General features: G+C 47.4%; 1 protein-coding gene across 1 annotated transcript in view; it reads left to right on the forward strand.

Annotated features, from left to right (window-relative positions):
* CACNG3 (calcium channel, voltage-dependent, gamma subunit 3) overlaps positions 1 to 10,474 on the forward strand; it is a 109,807-nt gene extending 99,333 nt beyond the window's left edge. The window contains exons 3-4 of the mRNA XM_011958261.1: positions 2,900 to 3,040; positions 9,419 to 10,474. Coding sequence (XP_011813651.1) covers positions 2,900 to 3,040; positions 9,419 to 9,930 — 653 coding nt within the window. The 3' untranslated portion in view covers positions 9,931 to 10,474. The remainder of the gene's footprint in view (positions 1 to 2,899; positions 3,041 to 9,418) is intronic.
* Positions 10,475 to 11,158: the final 684 nt, after the last annotated feature.

Raw genomic sequence — 11,158 nt, forward strand, 5'->3', positions numbered from 1 at the left:
CCTCCCGGGTTCACGCCATTCTCCTGCCTCAGTCTCCCGAGTAGCTGGGACTTCAGGCGCCCGCTACCTCCCCTGGCTAATTTTTTGTATTTTTAGTAGAGATGGGTTTTCACCGTGTTAGCCAGGATGGTCTCAATCTCCTGACCTCCTCACACCTGTGTGCCTTCAGCCCCCTACTTCAGGCCTCCCCCTTCATCCCTCCTAGGCCCACAGGTTAAATAAGTTACCAAATTTTCAGAAAACTGAAAACACAAACAAACAAATGAATGAAAGTGCAGTAGCAAATGAAAATGACCGGAGCTAAACAGGCAGAAAAACACCTAGTGAATATGGAGGTTAAAGGCTTGAACACTGACTAATGTGAACTAAGCTTTGAACCCCTGAGCCAAAATAAACTCGTGTCCCTCCCTGGCCCACATACCTCGCATGTGTCGTTGGTCAGGAGAAGCTCCTCCATTTGCTCAGCACCTAAGACCAAACACAACCAGCAGCCCACGGCCAATCCATCAGCGAATTCTGTTGGCTTTACTTTTAAAATATAAAGTATACCCTGAATCTGGCCACATCTTACCACCTCAGGTCTACTCCCAAGTCCAAGCTATGAAGGGCCCTTGCCTGGGTTATGGGGTTTTTGTTGTTGTTGTTGTTGTTGTTGTTGTTTGTTTGTTTGTTTGAGACAAGTTCTCACTCTATTGCCCAGGCTGGAGTGCGGTGGTACAATCTTGGCTCACTGCAGCCTCCGCCTCCTGGGCTCAAGTCATCCTCCCACCTCAGCCCCCCAAGCAGCTGAGAACACAAGCGCACACCACCATGCCTGGCTAATTTTTTATTTTTTAGTAGAGATGGGGTTTTGCCATCTTGCCCAGGCTGATCTCAAATGCCTGACCTCAGGTGATCCATCCGCCTCAGCCTCCCAAAGTGCTGGGATTACAGGCGTAGGTCCTACCTGTTACACAGGGCTTGGACCTCAGAAGGGCCCCACCCTTGGTTCTGTGCTCTGCTGTCACTATCTTGAAATTCTTAACAATTCTGAAACAAGAGGCCTCACTATTTTTTGTTTGTTTGTTTCTTTTGAGACAGAGACTTGCTCTGTCACCCAGGCTGGAGTATAATGGCACAATCTCGGCTCACTGCAACCTCCACTTCCTGGGTTCAAGCAGTTCTCCTCCCTAAGCTTCCCAAGTAGCTAGGATTACAGGTGCCCTCCACCATGCCCAGCTAATTTTTGTGCTTTTAGTAGAGACAGGTTTCACCATGTTGGCCAGGCTGGTCTTGAACTCCTGACCTCAGGCGATCCACCCACCTCTGCCTCCCAAAGTGTTGGGATTATAGGCCTAAGCCACCATGCCCAGCTAGGCCTCACATTTTTGTGTTGCACAAGGCCCTGTAAATTATGTAGCTGGTCCTGCCTGTCATTGCTACTAGAGCATAAGCCCCATGAGAACAGGACCCCTGGCTCCTTGGTAAACCAATGAGCACAGAATTTATTCAGCTGATGTGTTCTGGCCTGGATCCACCAGAAAATACTCTTATACTGGATGGGTAAATACTGGGGCCAAAACCACATGGGGCCCCTCTCCCAGTACCTTAGGGCCTTCCATGATCCAGAAAGTATTTAGTAAGAAGCTGACACAGGGACCTCCAGGACTCTGCTTCAACTCCTCAGCCTGTGTTCCTTCTGAAGGGCAGTGCCTGCACCCTTGCGGTGCTTAAACATGTCAGCTATGACTGCAGCACCGGCCACAGCACCTAGCATCTATTAGGTACTCAGGAAATATTTGTCGAATGAATAAGCAAATTCATTTGTTCATTCGTGACTAAATGGGTATTCAATGGGTGTTGTCACACTCTACTATGCAAATGTAGATGTGTGCAGGGAAAGATTCTGCATTTTAATGAGCAGCATGTGGTCTGATGGGAGTCCCTGTATACAGGGCTGGATGCGTCATTTGCAGGTTCTAGTGTGAAATGAAAATCCTGTGCGCTTAGGCCGGGCGCTCATGCCTATAATCCCAGCAGTTTGGGAAGCTGAGGCAGGAAGATTGCTTGAGGCCAGGAGTTCTAGACCAGCCTGGGTAACTTAGCGAGACCCCATCTCTACAGAAACTACAAAAATCAGCCAGGCATGGTGGTACATGCCTGTAGTCCCAGCTACTTGACAGGCTGAGGCAGGAGGATTGCCTGAGCCTGGAAGGTGAGGCTACAGTGAGCCATGATTGCACCACTGCACTCCAGCCAGACTGACAGAATAAGCACCATCTCAAAAAACCTCAGACAAAAAACCAAAACAAAACAAAAAACTTTTCATTTGTTCTGTGATCTCTCTCAATCTATCACGGTGTTTTCTATTTGCCGTTTAATATCACTCTCTTTGGGTGTGGGGACACTCTCCTGGTGAGTGCAAACCCTCCCAGGGACCTGGGGCTTGCACCCAACTCTGACTCTCCCTGTGTCTGTGCCTGGGCTCCCACCAAGGGCAAAGCAGGAGCAGTCGTCGCTGGGCTGAGGAGGGAGAATGGGTGTTTGAGAGCCTTTTCCAGGGAGGCAGGGAGGTGGGAAGGTGTTGGTGATAGGTGGGGAGGTAGGGAGTGGGGTTCCACATAAGTCAAGTCTCCAAGCCCCAGCGCGTGTGTCATTGTCCCATCCGACTTCACTTATAAAACACACATTCGATTATAAAATTGTTAAGACTCTCAGGATGGTGACTGCAGAGCATCAACCCCAAGTGCTAAGACTCCTTCTAAGCACAGGCCCTGAGTGCCCGGTCTCATGCTCATGTTAGACATGGGCTCTGTTCTCCTCCTGTGCTGCCTTCCTCTCAGGCACCCCTACGCTTGCAGTGGGAGGACCCCAGGGGCTGGCTGGGCACAGGCAGAAGCCTCTCTCCTTCTCTCCGCAGGAGCTGTGAGGGCCTCCAGTGTCTTCCCCATCCTCAGTGTCACGCTGCTGTTCTTCGGCGGGCTCTGCGTGGCAGCCAGCGAGTTCCACCGCAGCAGACACAATGTCATTCTCAGCGCGGGCATCTTTTTTGTCTCTGCAGGTGAGTGTCTGGCCCCAGCCCTGAGATCTTCACAGATACCAAACCGAAGCCAGGGCCACATGGAGGAAGCAATGCTATTCAGGGCTCCCTCCAGGGAAGGAGCAAGAAAATGCTCCAGTTGTGCTAAGGATGAGAACTCAAAGAATTTCATTAGAACCAAAGATGCCAAAATTCTAGCTAAAGCCGGCATGAAGGAAAAATGGGGAGGAAACAGTATGGCAGGATCAGCTGAGATTGAAACAGAGAGAGGGAAGAAGAAAGGGGCAGCAGAGAGAAAGAGAGAAGGAGAGAGAGATTTATAAGAGTGTACATACATGCTTGCTGCTTGCATATGTGGTACGTATGAACTGATTGGGGAGACTAAAACAGGAGGATTGTTTGAGTCCAGGAGTTCGAGACCAGCCTGGGCAGCGTAGTGAGACCCTCATCTCTACAAGAAACAATTTGAATTAAAAAATTAGCTGGGTGTGGTGATGCACACCTGTAGTCCCAGCTTCTCAGGAAGCTGAGGTGGGAGGATTGCTTGAGCCCAGGACATCAAGGCTACAGTGAGCCAAGACCTTGCCACTCCACTGCAGTCTGGGTGACAATGTGAGGTCTCATCTCTAAAAAAAAATCAGTAAATGTAAAAATATAGAGGTGCATTTTTGTGTTCACTTGGGCATGTTCATGTACTATCTCTGGCTCTTCGAGATATGTGTTTGCCAGCTAATTATTGTTCAAGCCTCTCTTACTCACCATTTTATACTCTCCTCCACTGTTCCTATGCCAATCAATACTCTGCCATCACCCTGCAAAGCTTGAAAGTCATCACGAGAGTCCAGCCCCATCCAGCTTTTGAAGTGCTCAAATCCTCTTATTATTCCACGCATCTCTGGGAACAAGGTAAAGACCAGCAGCCCGAGATGCTCTGGGGGAAGACCTTATAGTCAATAGCAGCCCTGACCAGAAGAAGGCACAGGGTGGCAAGGATGCTGAGAGACAACCTTCAGAAAAGGGTCCTATTCTCTGCCTTTTCTCACCTCCCTCCACCTCCATCCCTTCACTGGTGTCCTGTCTTCCTTGCTTCCCTCTGGGTTTTCATCCTTCATCCTTGCTTTCATCCCTTTACCATCTCTTCCTACCCTACTCCTCTTGGGGTGGATCAGTGCCATCGGATGAAATGCTTTAGAGAAGCAAAGAACAGGGCAGGGATGGAGGAAGATGGGGCTGGACTCTGGTGATGACTTTCAAACTTTGCAAGGTGATGGCAGAGTACTGACTGGGATGGGGACAGTGGTGGACAGCATAAAATGGTGAGGAAGAGTGGCTTGCAACCCCCCTGGATTTCAATCCTGGATCCACCAATCAGGCCTTGGGAAATGTGATCATCTCTCTGTAATTTGGTTTCCTTGACTATAACATGGCAAATAATAATAGTACCAACTGCAGCTGGGCTTGGTGGCTCGTGCCTGTAATCCCAGCACTTTGGAAGGCCGAGGCAGAAGAATCACTTGAGCACAGGTCTTCACGACTAGCCTGGGCAACATTGTGAGACCCGATCTGCACAAAAGTTTAAAAATTAGCTAGGCGTGGTGGTGGGTGCCTATAGTTCCAGCTAGTCAGGAGGCTGAGGTGGGAGGATTGCTAGAGCCTGGGAGGTCAAGGCTGTAGTGAGCCATGATCACACCACTGCACTCCAGCCTGGGTGACAGAGCAAGACTCTGTCTCAAAATAGTCATAATCATAATGATAATAGTACCAGCTGCATGGGGTTTGCTGGAAGGAGACTGTATTAGTTTGTTCTCACACTGCCTAATAAAGACATACCCGAGACTGGGTAATTTATAAAGGAAAGAACTTTAATTGACTCACAGTTCCACATGGTTGGGGAGGCCTCCCAATGATGGTGGGAGGCGAAGGAGGAGCAAAGTCACGTCTTAACATGGCAGCAGGCAAGACAGCTTGTGCAGGAGAACTCCCCTTTATAAAATCATCAGATCACCTCTGTAATCCCAGCACTTTGGAAGCCTGAGGTGGGTGGATCCTGAGGTCAGGAGCTCAAGGCCCTCCTGGCCAACATGGTGAAACCCGTCTCTACTAAAAATACAAAAATTAGCTGGGCGTGGTGGTGCACACCTGTAGTCCCAGTTACTTGGGAGGCTGAGGCAGGAAAATTGCTTGAACCCAGGAGGCAGAGGTTGCAGTGAGCCAAGATGGTGCCACTGCACTCCAGCTTGGTGACAGAGTGAGACTCCATCTAAATGAAAACAAAAACAAGCAACAAAAACAAAACAAAACAAAAAGCCATCAGCTCTCATGAGACTTACTCATTACCACAAGAACAGTATGGGGAAAACTCCTCCCTTGATTCAATTATCTCCACCTGGCCCCACCCTTTACACATGGGGATTATTAAAATAAGGTGAGATTTGAGTGCAGACAGAGAGCCAAACCATATCAGAGACTGTACAGAGAAAGCACAATATGATTTTCCAGTATTAGAAAAGCAGCAACAACACAGTTCCAAAATCTGGAGCCCCACAAGATCTTGCGCAAATTCCTTCTGCACTGCTTCCCCCTCCGTAAGATGAGAAAGGGAGACGATCTAAAGCTGAGTCTCTGAGAACTGATTCAAGCAACAGACCAGAAAGAAAACTGCCATCTTGCCCCAGGGGAATGAGATCAGCCCACAGGTGGCAGTGGCCCCTACCTTGCTCTGTGTGGACAGATGTTAGCATCTGGCAAACCCAGGGACTTGTTTTGTCTCGAGGCACGCTCCTGTCACTGGTGGCCCCGTCCAGACCTCCTAGGCGCTTGGTCTTGGCCGATCCAGGGGATCAGTTCCAGTGTCATACTGATGTGACAGTTTCCTGAGAACAAGAGAAGATCATTATTTTGTCCCCCAAGGGGATTGTTAGAGAAGAGTGTGTCACCGGCAACTTTCTTCTCACAAGAGGTATTGTGAGGGATGGCAGGTAAATTAGACATGTAGGAACTAGAAAGTGTGTGAGTCTGTGGAGGAAGCCTGATGGGAAGGCAGAGGCTTGGGGTCTAATCCCAGACCCTTCCACTGATCTCCCCAAAGAACCTGAAGATCTTGTTTTTCCACCTCTAAAATGAAAGGATTGGAGGATTCACTACTCTCGAAGGCTCTTCTTTGCTCATCTACGCTAAGGTTGATCATTTGAGGCAAGCAATTAACAACCCTTGAAATCAGTAAATAAGAGTGCTGGGGGGAAAAAAGAGAAAACAATCCTTTCTTGAGCACCTACTATGTGTCAGATACTATGCAGAATGCCCAAGAGCGTAAGCTCTGAAGTCAGGCTGCTTGGTGCAAATCTAGCTCTACTACTTTCCTGTTGTGTGACCTTGGGCAAGTCACTTAACCTTTCTGTGCTTCCATTTATTTCCCCATCTGAAAAATGAGAATCATAATGGCCTCACCTCTTGAAGCTGTTAAGAGGATTAAATGAGTTGGTAGCGATAAAATGTGCAGAGTGGTGCCTATCATCCAGTATGTGTTCAACACATAGTAGCTATTATCACATACAATGTACCATTTAATTCTCATATCAACTCCACTCACTCACTCATTCAATATGCGTTGCCCTCTTGCTATGAATCAGACTCTGGGCTGGGAGTTAAGGCCATAGCAATGAAGGAGATAAGCCTAGTCCCTGCCCTCAGGGAGTTTACAGTCTGAAAGTAGGACAAAGCAATTGCCTACTCACGTCTTGTTTTCCCTAAGCCTTGTTACTGAAATCTAAATCCACCATGGCTAAGAGCTCTGGATTCAAATCTCATTTCAACCATTTTCTATTAGGTTGATGCAAAAATAATTGTGGTTTTTGCAATTACTTTTAATTTAATGGCTGTGCTCGACATGGGAAGTTACTTACCTTCTCTGTGTCTGTTTCCCCATCTGTAAAAGGGAAATCATTTTTTAAGTAGCCCTGCTGCAATGATTAATAGGTAGGATGCATATAAAGATTTTGCACAGTGCCTTGCACATGGTAAGTGCCCTGTAAATCATTGGCAACTCACTTGGCTTCCTATCAGCCCAGTCTAACATCTGAGCCTCTCTTTGAACTTCTTTCTTTCCTTCCCCCACTCCCCCCTACCCACCGCGTTGCCGCCAGAAAGACCTTCTTTGGGGACTTTCCAAACTTTGCCACCAAAATATTCCTCACGGCAGAGGAGAGAAAAAACATGGCCCGGGGGAGTCAGGGGACATCAATAGAAGCCACCTTCATTGAGCTGAGACGTCTTTGAAGTCTGACTCCCGTTTGCCTTAAAAATTCATGTGAATTCTGCCTTCTCCTTATTATATCCATGTTCATTTTAATATAAAAGAATATGTCTTCCCTACTCCTCTTCAAGCCAAATTGACGCTCCAGGAAGAGGAGCCGTTTGTCACCCTGTGGTTTCTTGCAGCCTGACACAGAGCTGGATGTGTCAGCCCCCATCATAAGAAATAGCTCAGTGATGAGAACTTGCTGCCTACCTGCTGAATGTCTGTGCTGGGTAGAGCCAAGAGGACGCAGGAGAGAAGCAGCAGATTTTATCCATGTACTCTGGAAACAAGTTTTAGATGAAATATAATCAGAAGTCCTATTCAAAATATTGAGGCTGGGCATGATGGCTCATGTCTGTAATCCCAACACTTTGAGAGGCTAAGGTGGGAGGATCACTTGAGGTCAGGAGTTCAAAACCAGACTGGGCAACATAGCAAGACCCCATCTCTAAAAAAATAAAATTAAAATGGCTGTGCTTGGTGACACATACCTGTAGTCCCAGCTATTCCGGAGGCTGAGGAAGGAGGGTGCCTTTAGCCCAGGAGGTTGAGGTTACAGTGAGCTATAATTGTTCCACTGTACTCCAGCCTGGGTAACAACAGAGCAAGACCCCATCTCTAAAACACAACAACAACAAAAAAAAACAAATAATCCTACTGGATGTGCACCAGCTAATCAGAAGGGTGGCACTGGAGCCCAGTCCTGTGTCTCCTGCTCTACCAAGCTTTAACCTTTTGGTTGCTGGACTGTAGGGAGATCTTGGGGATGCCCACAAAGAGTATGGAACATGCAAGGAACAGAGAGAGAATTCAGGAGGCTCCTGGAAATGGTTACTCACCAACTGTTGTCGGAAACTATAATGAGGGACAACCTCCATTTAGCACCACCCTACAGGTAGCCTAAATTTAGAGGCAAAGAGATGGCAGCTGGTGTACCAACAACCTCCATGAGTCATTGTTGGCACCAAGCCCTGGATGAGGCCCTTGAAACAAAGGGACAAAAAGAGATATATCCCCTTCGGAGTAAGAACATGAGAAAGGTAGGCAGAGATGTGCACAGCCCCACAAACCTCCTGCTCCTACTGACCACTACCTAGGAATCTGATTCCTCTCCTGTGGGCTAAGCAGCTATTTCCAACAATTTTGGCACTCTGGGAAGCTAAGTCTGCAAGCCTTGCCTGTTGGAGGTAACAGCTTCCTGTTCCCCAAGTCCTGATGTCCTCGTGCTCAAACAACAGCTGATCTGAAGCATTATCATATCCTGTGCAGATAAGAAGCCTTGGTAAGCTCCCACCTCTTCCCCATGGGTTTGTTTATTGTCCCAAATTTCAGCTCCAGACCCATACATTTCCACTGAGCGGCTCCATTTGGACTTTCCATAAGCACTTCCAACTTAATGTGTTCAAACCTCCTCTTTTATCTAAACCTGGATTCTCTGCTGCCTCTTATTTGAGCTCAAAATGCCACCAGCCTCCCAAGCACCCAAGTTAGAACCCTAGTAAGTTATTCTCATTGCCTTCTCTCACATGCCATCATCAACAGTCTTTCATCTCCTGGCTCACCCCTGTTTAATTTTCAGATCTGGCTCAAATGTCACCTCATCTTCAGTGCCAGGTTCTTAGTCTTTCTCTCTCCTTCTCTTCCTGAATCATTTTTATGTGTCTCCGGTAGAACCCTTACTGTATTTTCCTGTAATTGCATTTTCATGTCAGTCTTTTCTACTAATGGTAAAGAATCCAAGGGCAGGGGCGTGTATCTTGTTCGTTTTACAATCTTCATGACTTAGTGCCAAAGATTAAGTGTTGATGAGATGAATTGCTTCTAAGAGGAAAAATAAGTGCATTCTGAGTTCTTCTGTACTTGCTGTAGGAGTAGGGTGTATTCTTTAGCTGAATACACATTGCCTGGAACTGAGCAGCAGAATTCTTCCTTTCCCAAGTGACAGACCATGCAAGAAGATCTCGGTGGTTGGAGTTCCCAGCTATAATCCATTATCCTCTCTCCCCATTATCTCCACATTTTCTATAAATATTTGAAGATGGAAAGTGACAGTTCTCGCTGTGGTTTATAAAGGATGTATTTTTCTTTTCCCCTTCTCTTAGGGTTAAGCAACATCATTGGCATCATAGTTTATATATCAGCCAACGCTGGAGACCCCGGGCAGCGTGACTCCAAAAAAAGTTACTCCTATGGTTGGTCCTTTTATTTCGGAGCCTTCTCTTTCATCATCGCAGAAATTGTAGGAGTGGTTGCCGTGCACATCTATATTGAAAAACATCAGCAGTTACGAGCCAAATCTCACTCGGAGTTCCTGAAGAAATCTACTTTTGCCCGCCTCCCACCCTACAGGTATCGATTCCGGAGGCGGTCAAGTTCTCGCTCCACTGAGCCCAGATCCCGAGACCTGTCCCCCATCAGCAAAGGCTTCCACACCATCCCTTCCACTGACATCTCGATGTTCACCCTCTCCCGGGACCCCTCAAAGATCACCATGGGGACCCTCCTCAACTCCGACCGGGACCACGCTTTTCTACAGTTCCACAATTCCACACCCAAAGAGTTCAAAGAGTCACTGCATAATAATCCGGCCAACAGGCGCACCACGCCCGTCTGAACTGACCTCTGACCTCTGCCCCACGCCCAGCACAGCCTTGGGGGAAGTGTACAGAGATGTCTCTGAGGTTGCATGGCATGGTCCTCGTGATGGTATTACTTTTTACAAAGAATGAAACCAAATGGACTCAGCCCTCTCCCACATTTGCCCCTCACCCTCCAAGTCCTAACCCCTCCATCCTCCCTAACTTTTCAAGCCAATCCCTTAATGTCATTTCTCTCTCTGTGTATCTGTGCCAGATGTTTTCCTTTCTTCCTTCTTTACTGGAAGGACCTCCACATTCTTCCCTCCTTGGAAGAGGACTTTACTAAAAGTCACGGGTGGTGGCCAGGGGGGATTTCCGAATCTCCATCAGGCACGTTCATAGTTGTCCCCATTGTCTACCCACACGAATCCTCAGGAAACCAACCACCGCCCAGGTGGCCTGAGGGAGGCATTCACTTTTATGTGTTAGAAAAACATGACCAGAAATCAAAGATGTCAGAGCCCCGAAGCAGCTAATGTAATAAGCACTCATGTTATTAAAGGTTTTGCCTTGTCGTAACCAACCGAGCCGGAGGGTGTTTTGTTTCTTTTGGGTGTTTCCTACACAAACTCATTCCCCTGCCTCCAAACTGGCTCACGTCCGTCTTGGAAGCTGAACTTTACTCATCCACACTTGAGCCACTACGAAGGCTCACCTTGTAACTTTGGAAGCTAGTAAGGTATTCCCACAAACGTCTGAATCAGTACGCCCTTCTGCTTGAATTCCTGGGGGTGGGTGAGTGAATGCTGGTTTTCAAGATGTAAATCTGGCACGCAATAGCTCTATGATCTTGGGCAAGTCACCTAAGCCTCAAGCCTCCTCATCTGTAAAATGGAACATGATAATAGCACTCTCCTCCAGAGTTGTGAGGTTTAAATAAAACATTGTGTGTAAAATGATTAGCACATTGTAAACAATCAATACATATTTTTCAATGTTTTGGGTGGATTTTAGGCAGAGTAAGTGTTGATCTCTGCTTGTGTTGATCTGCTTGTGCTGTGTTGATCTGCTTGTGCTGTGACAAAAAAATATCAAAATGGGCCGGAAGAGGTGGCATGAGCTTGTAGTCCCAGCTCATGGGACTACAGCCTTGGAGGCTGAAACCAGAGGATCACTTGAGCCCAGGAGTTAAAGAGTTCAAGTCTAGCTGAGACCCCAGCTCTTAAAAATAAAAAAATCAAAGACTGGTAACTTAAACAACAG

Source organism: Colobus angolensis, unplaced genomic scaffold (assembly GCF_000951035.1).
Source record: "Colobus angolensis palliatus isolate OR3802 unplaced genomic scaffold, Cang.pa_1.0 Scaffold464, whole genome shotgun sequence".
Classification (NCBI taxonomy): domain Eukaryota; kingdom Metazoa; phylum Chordata; class Mammalia; order Primates; family Cercopithecidae; genus Colobus; species Colobus angolensis.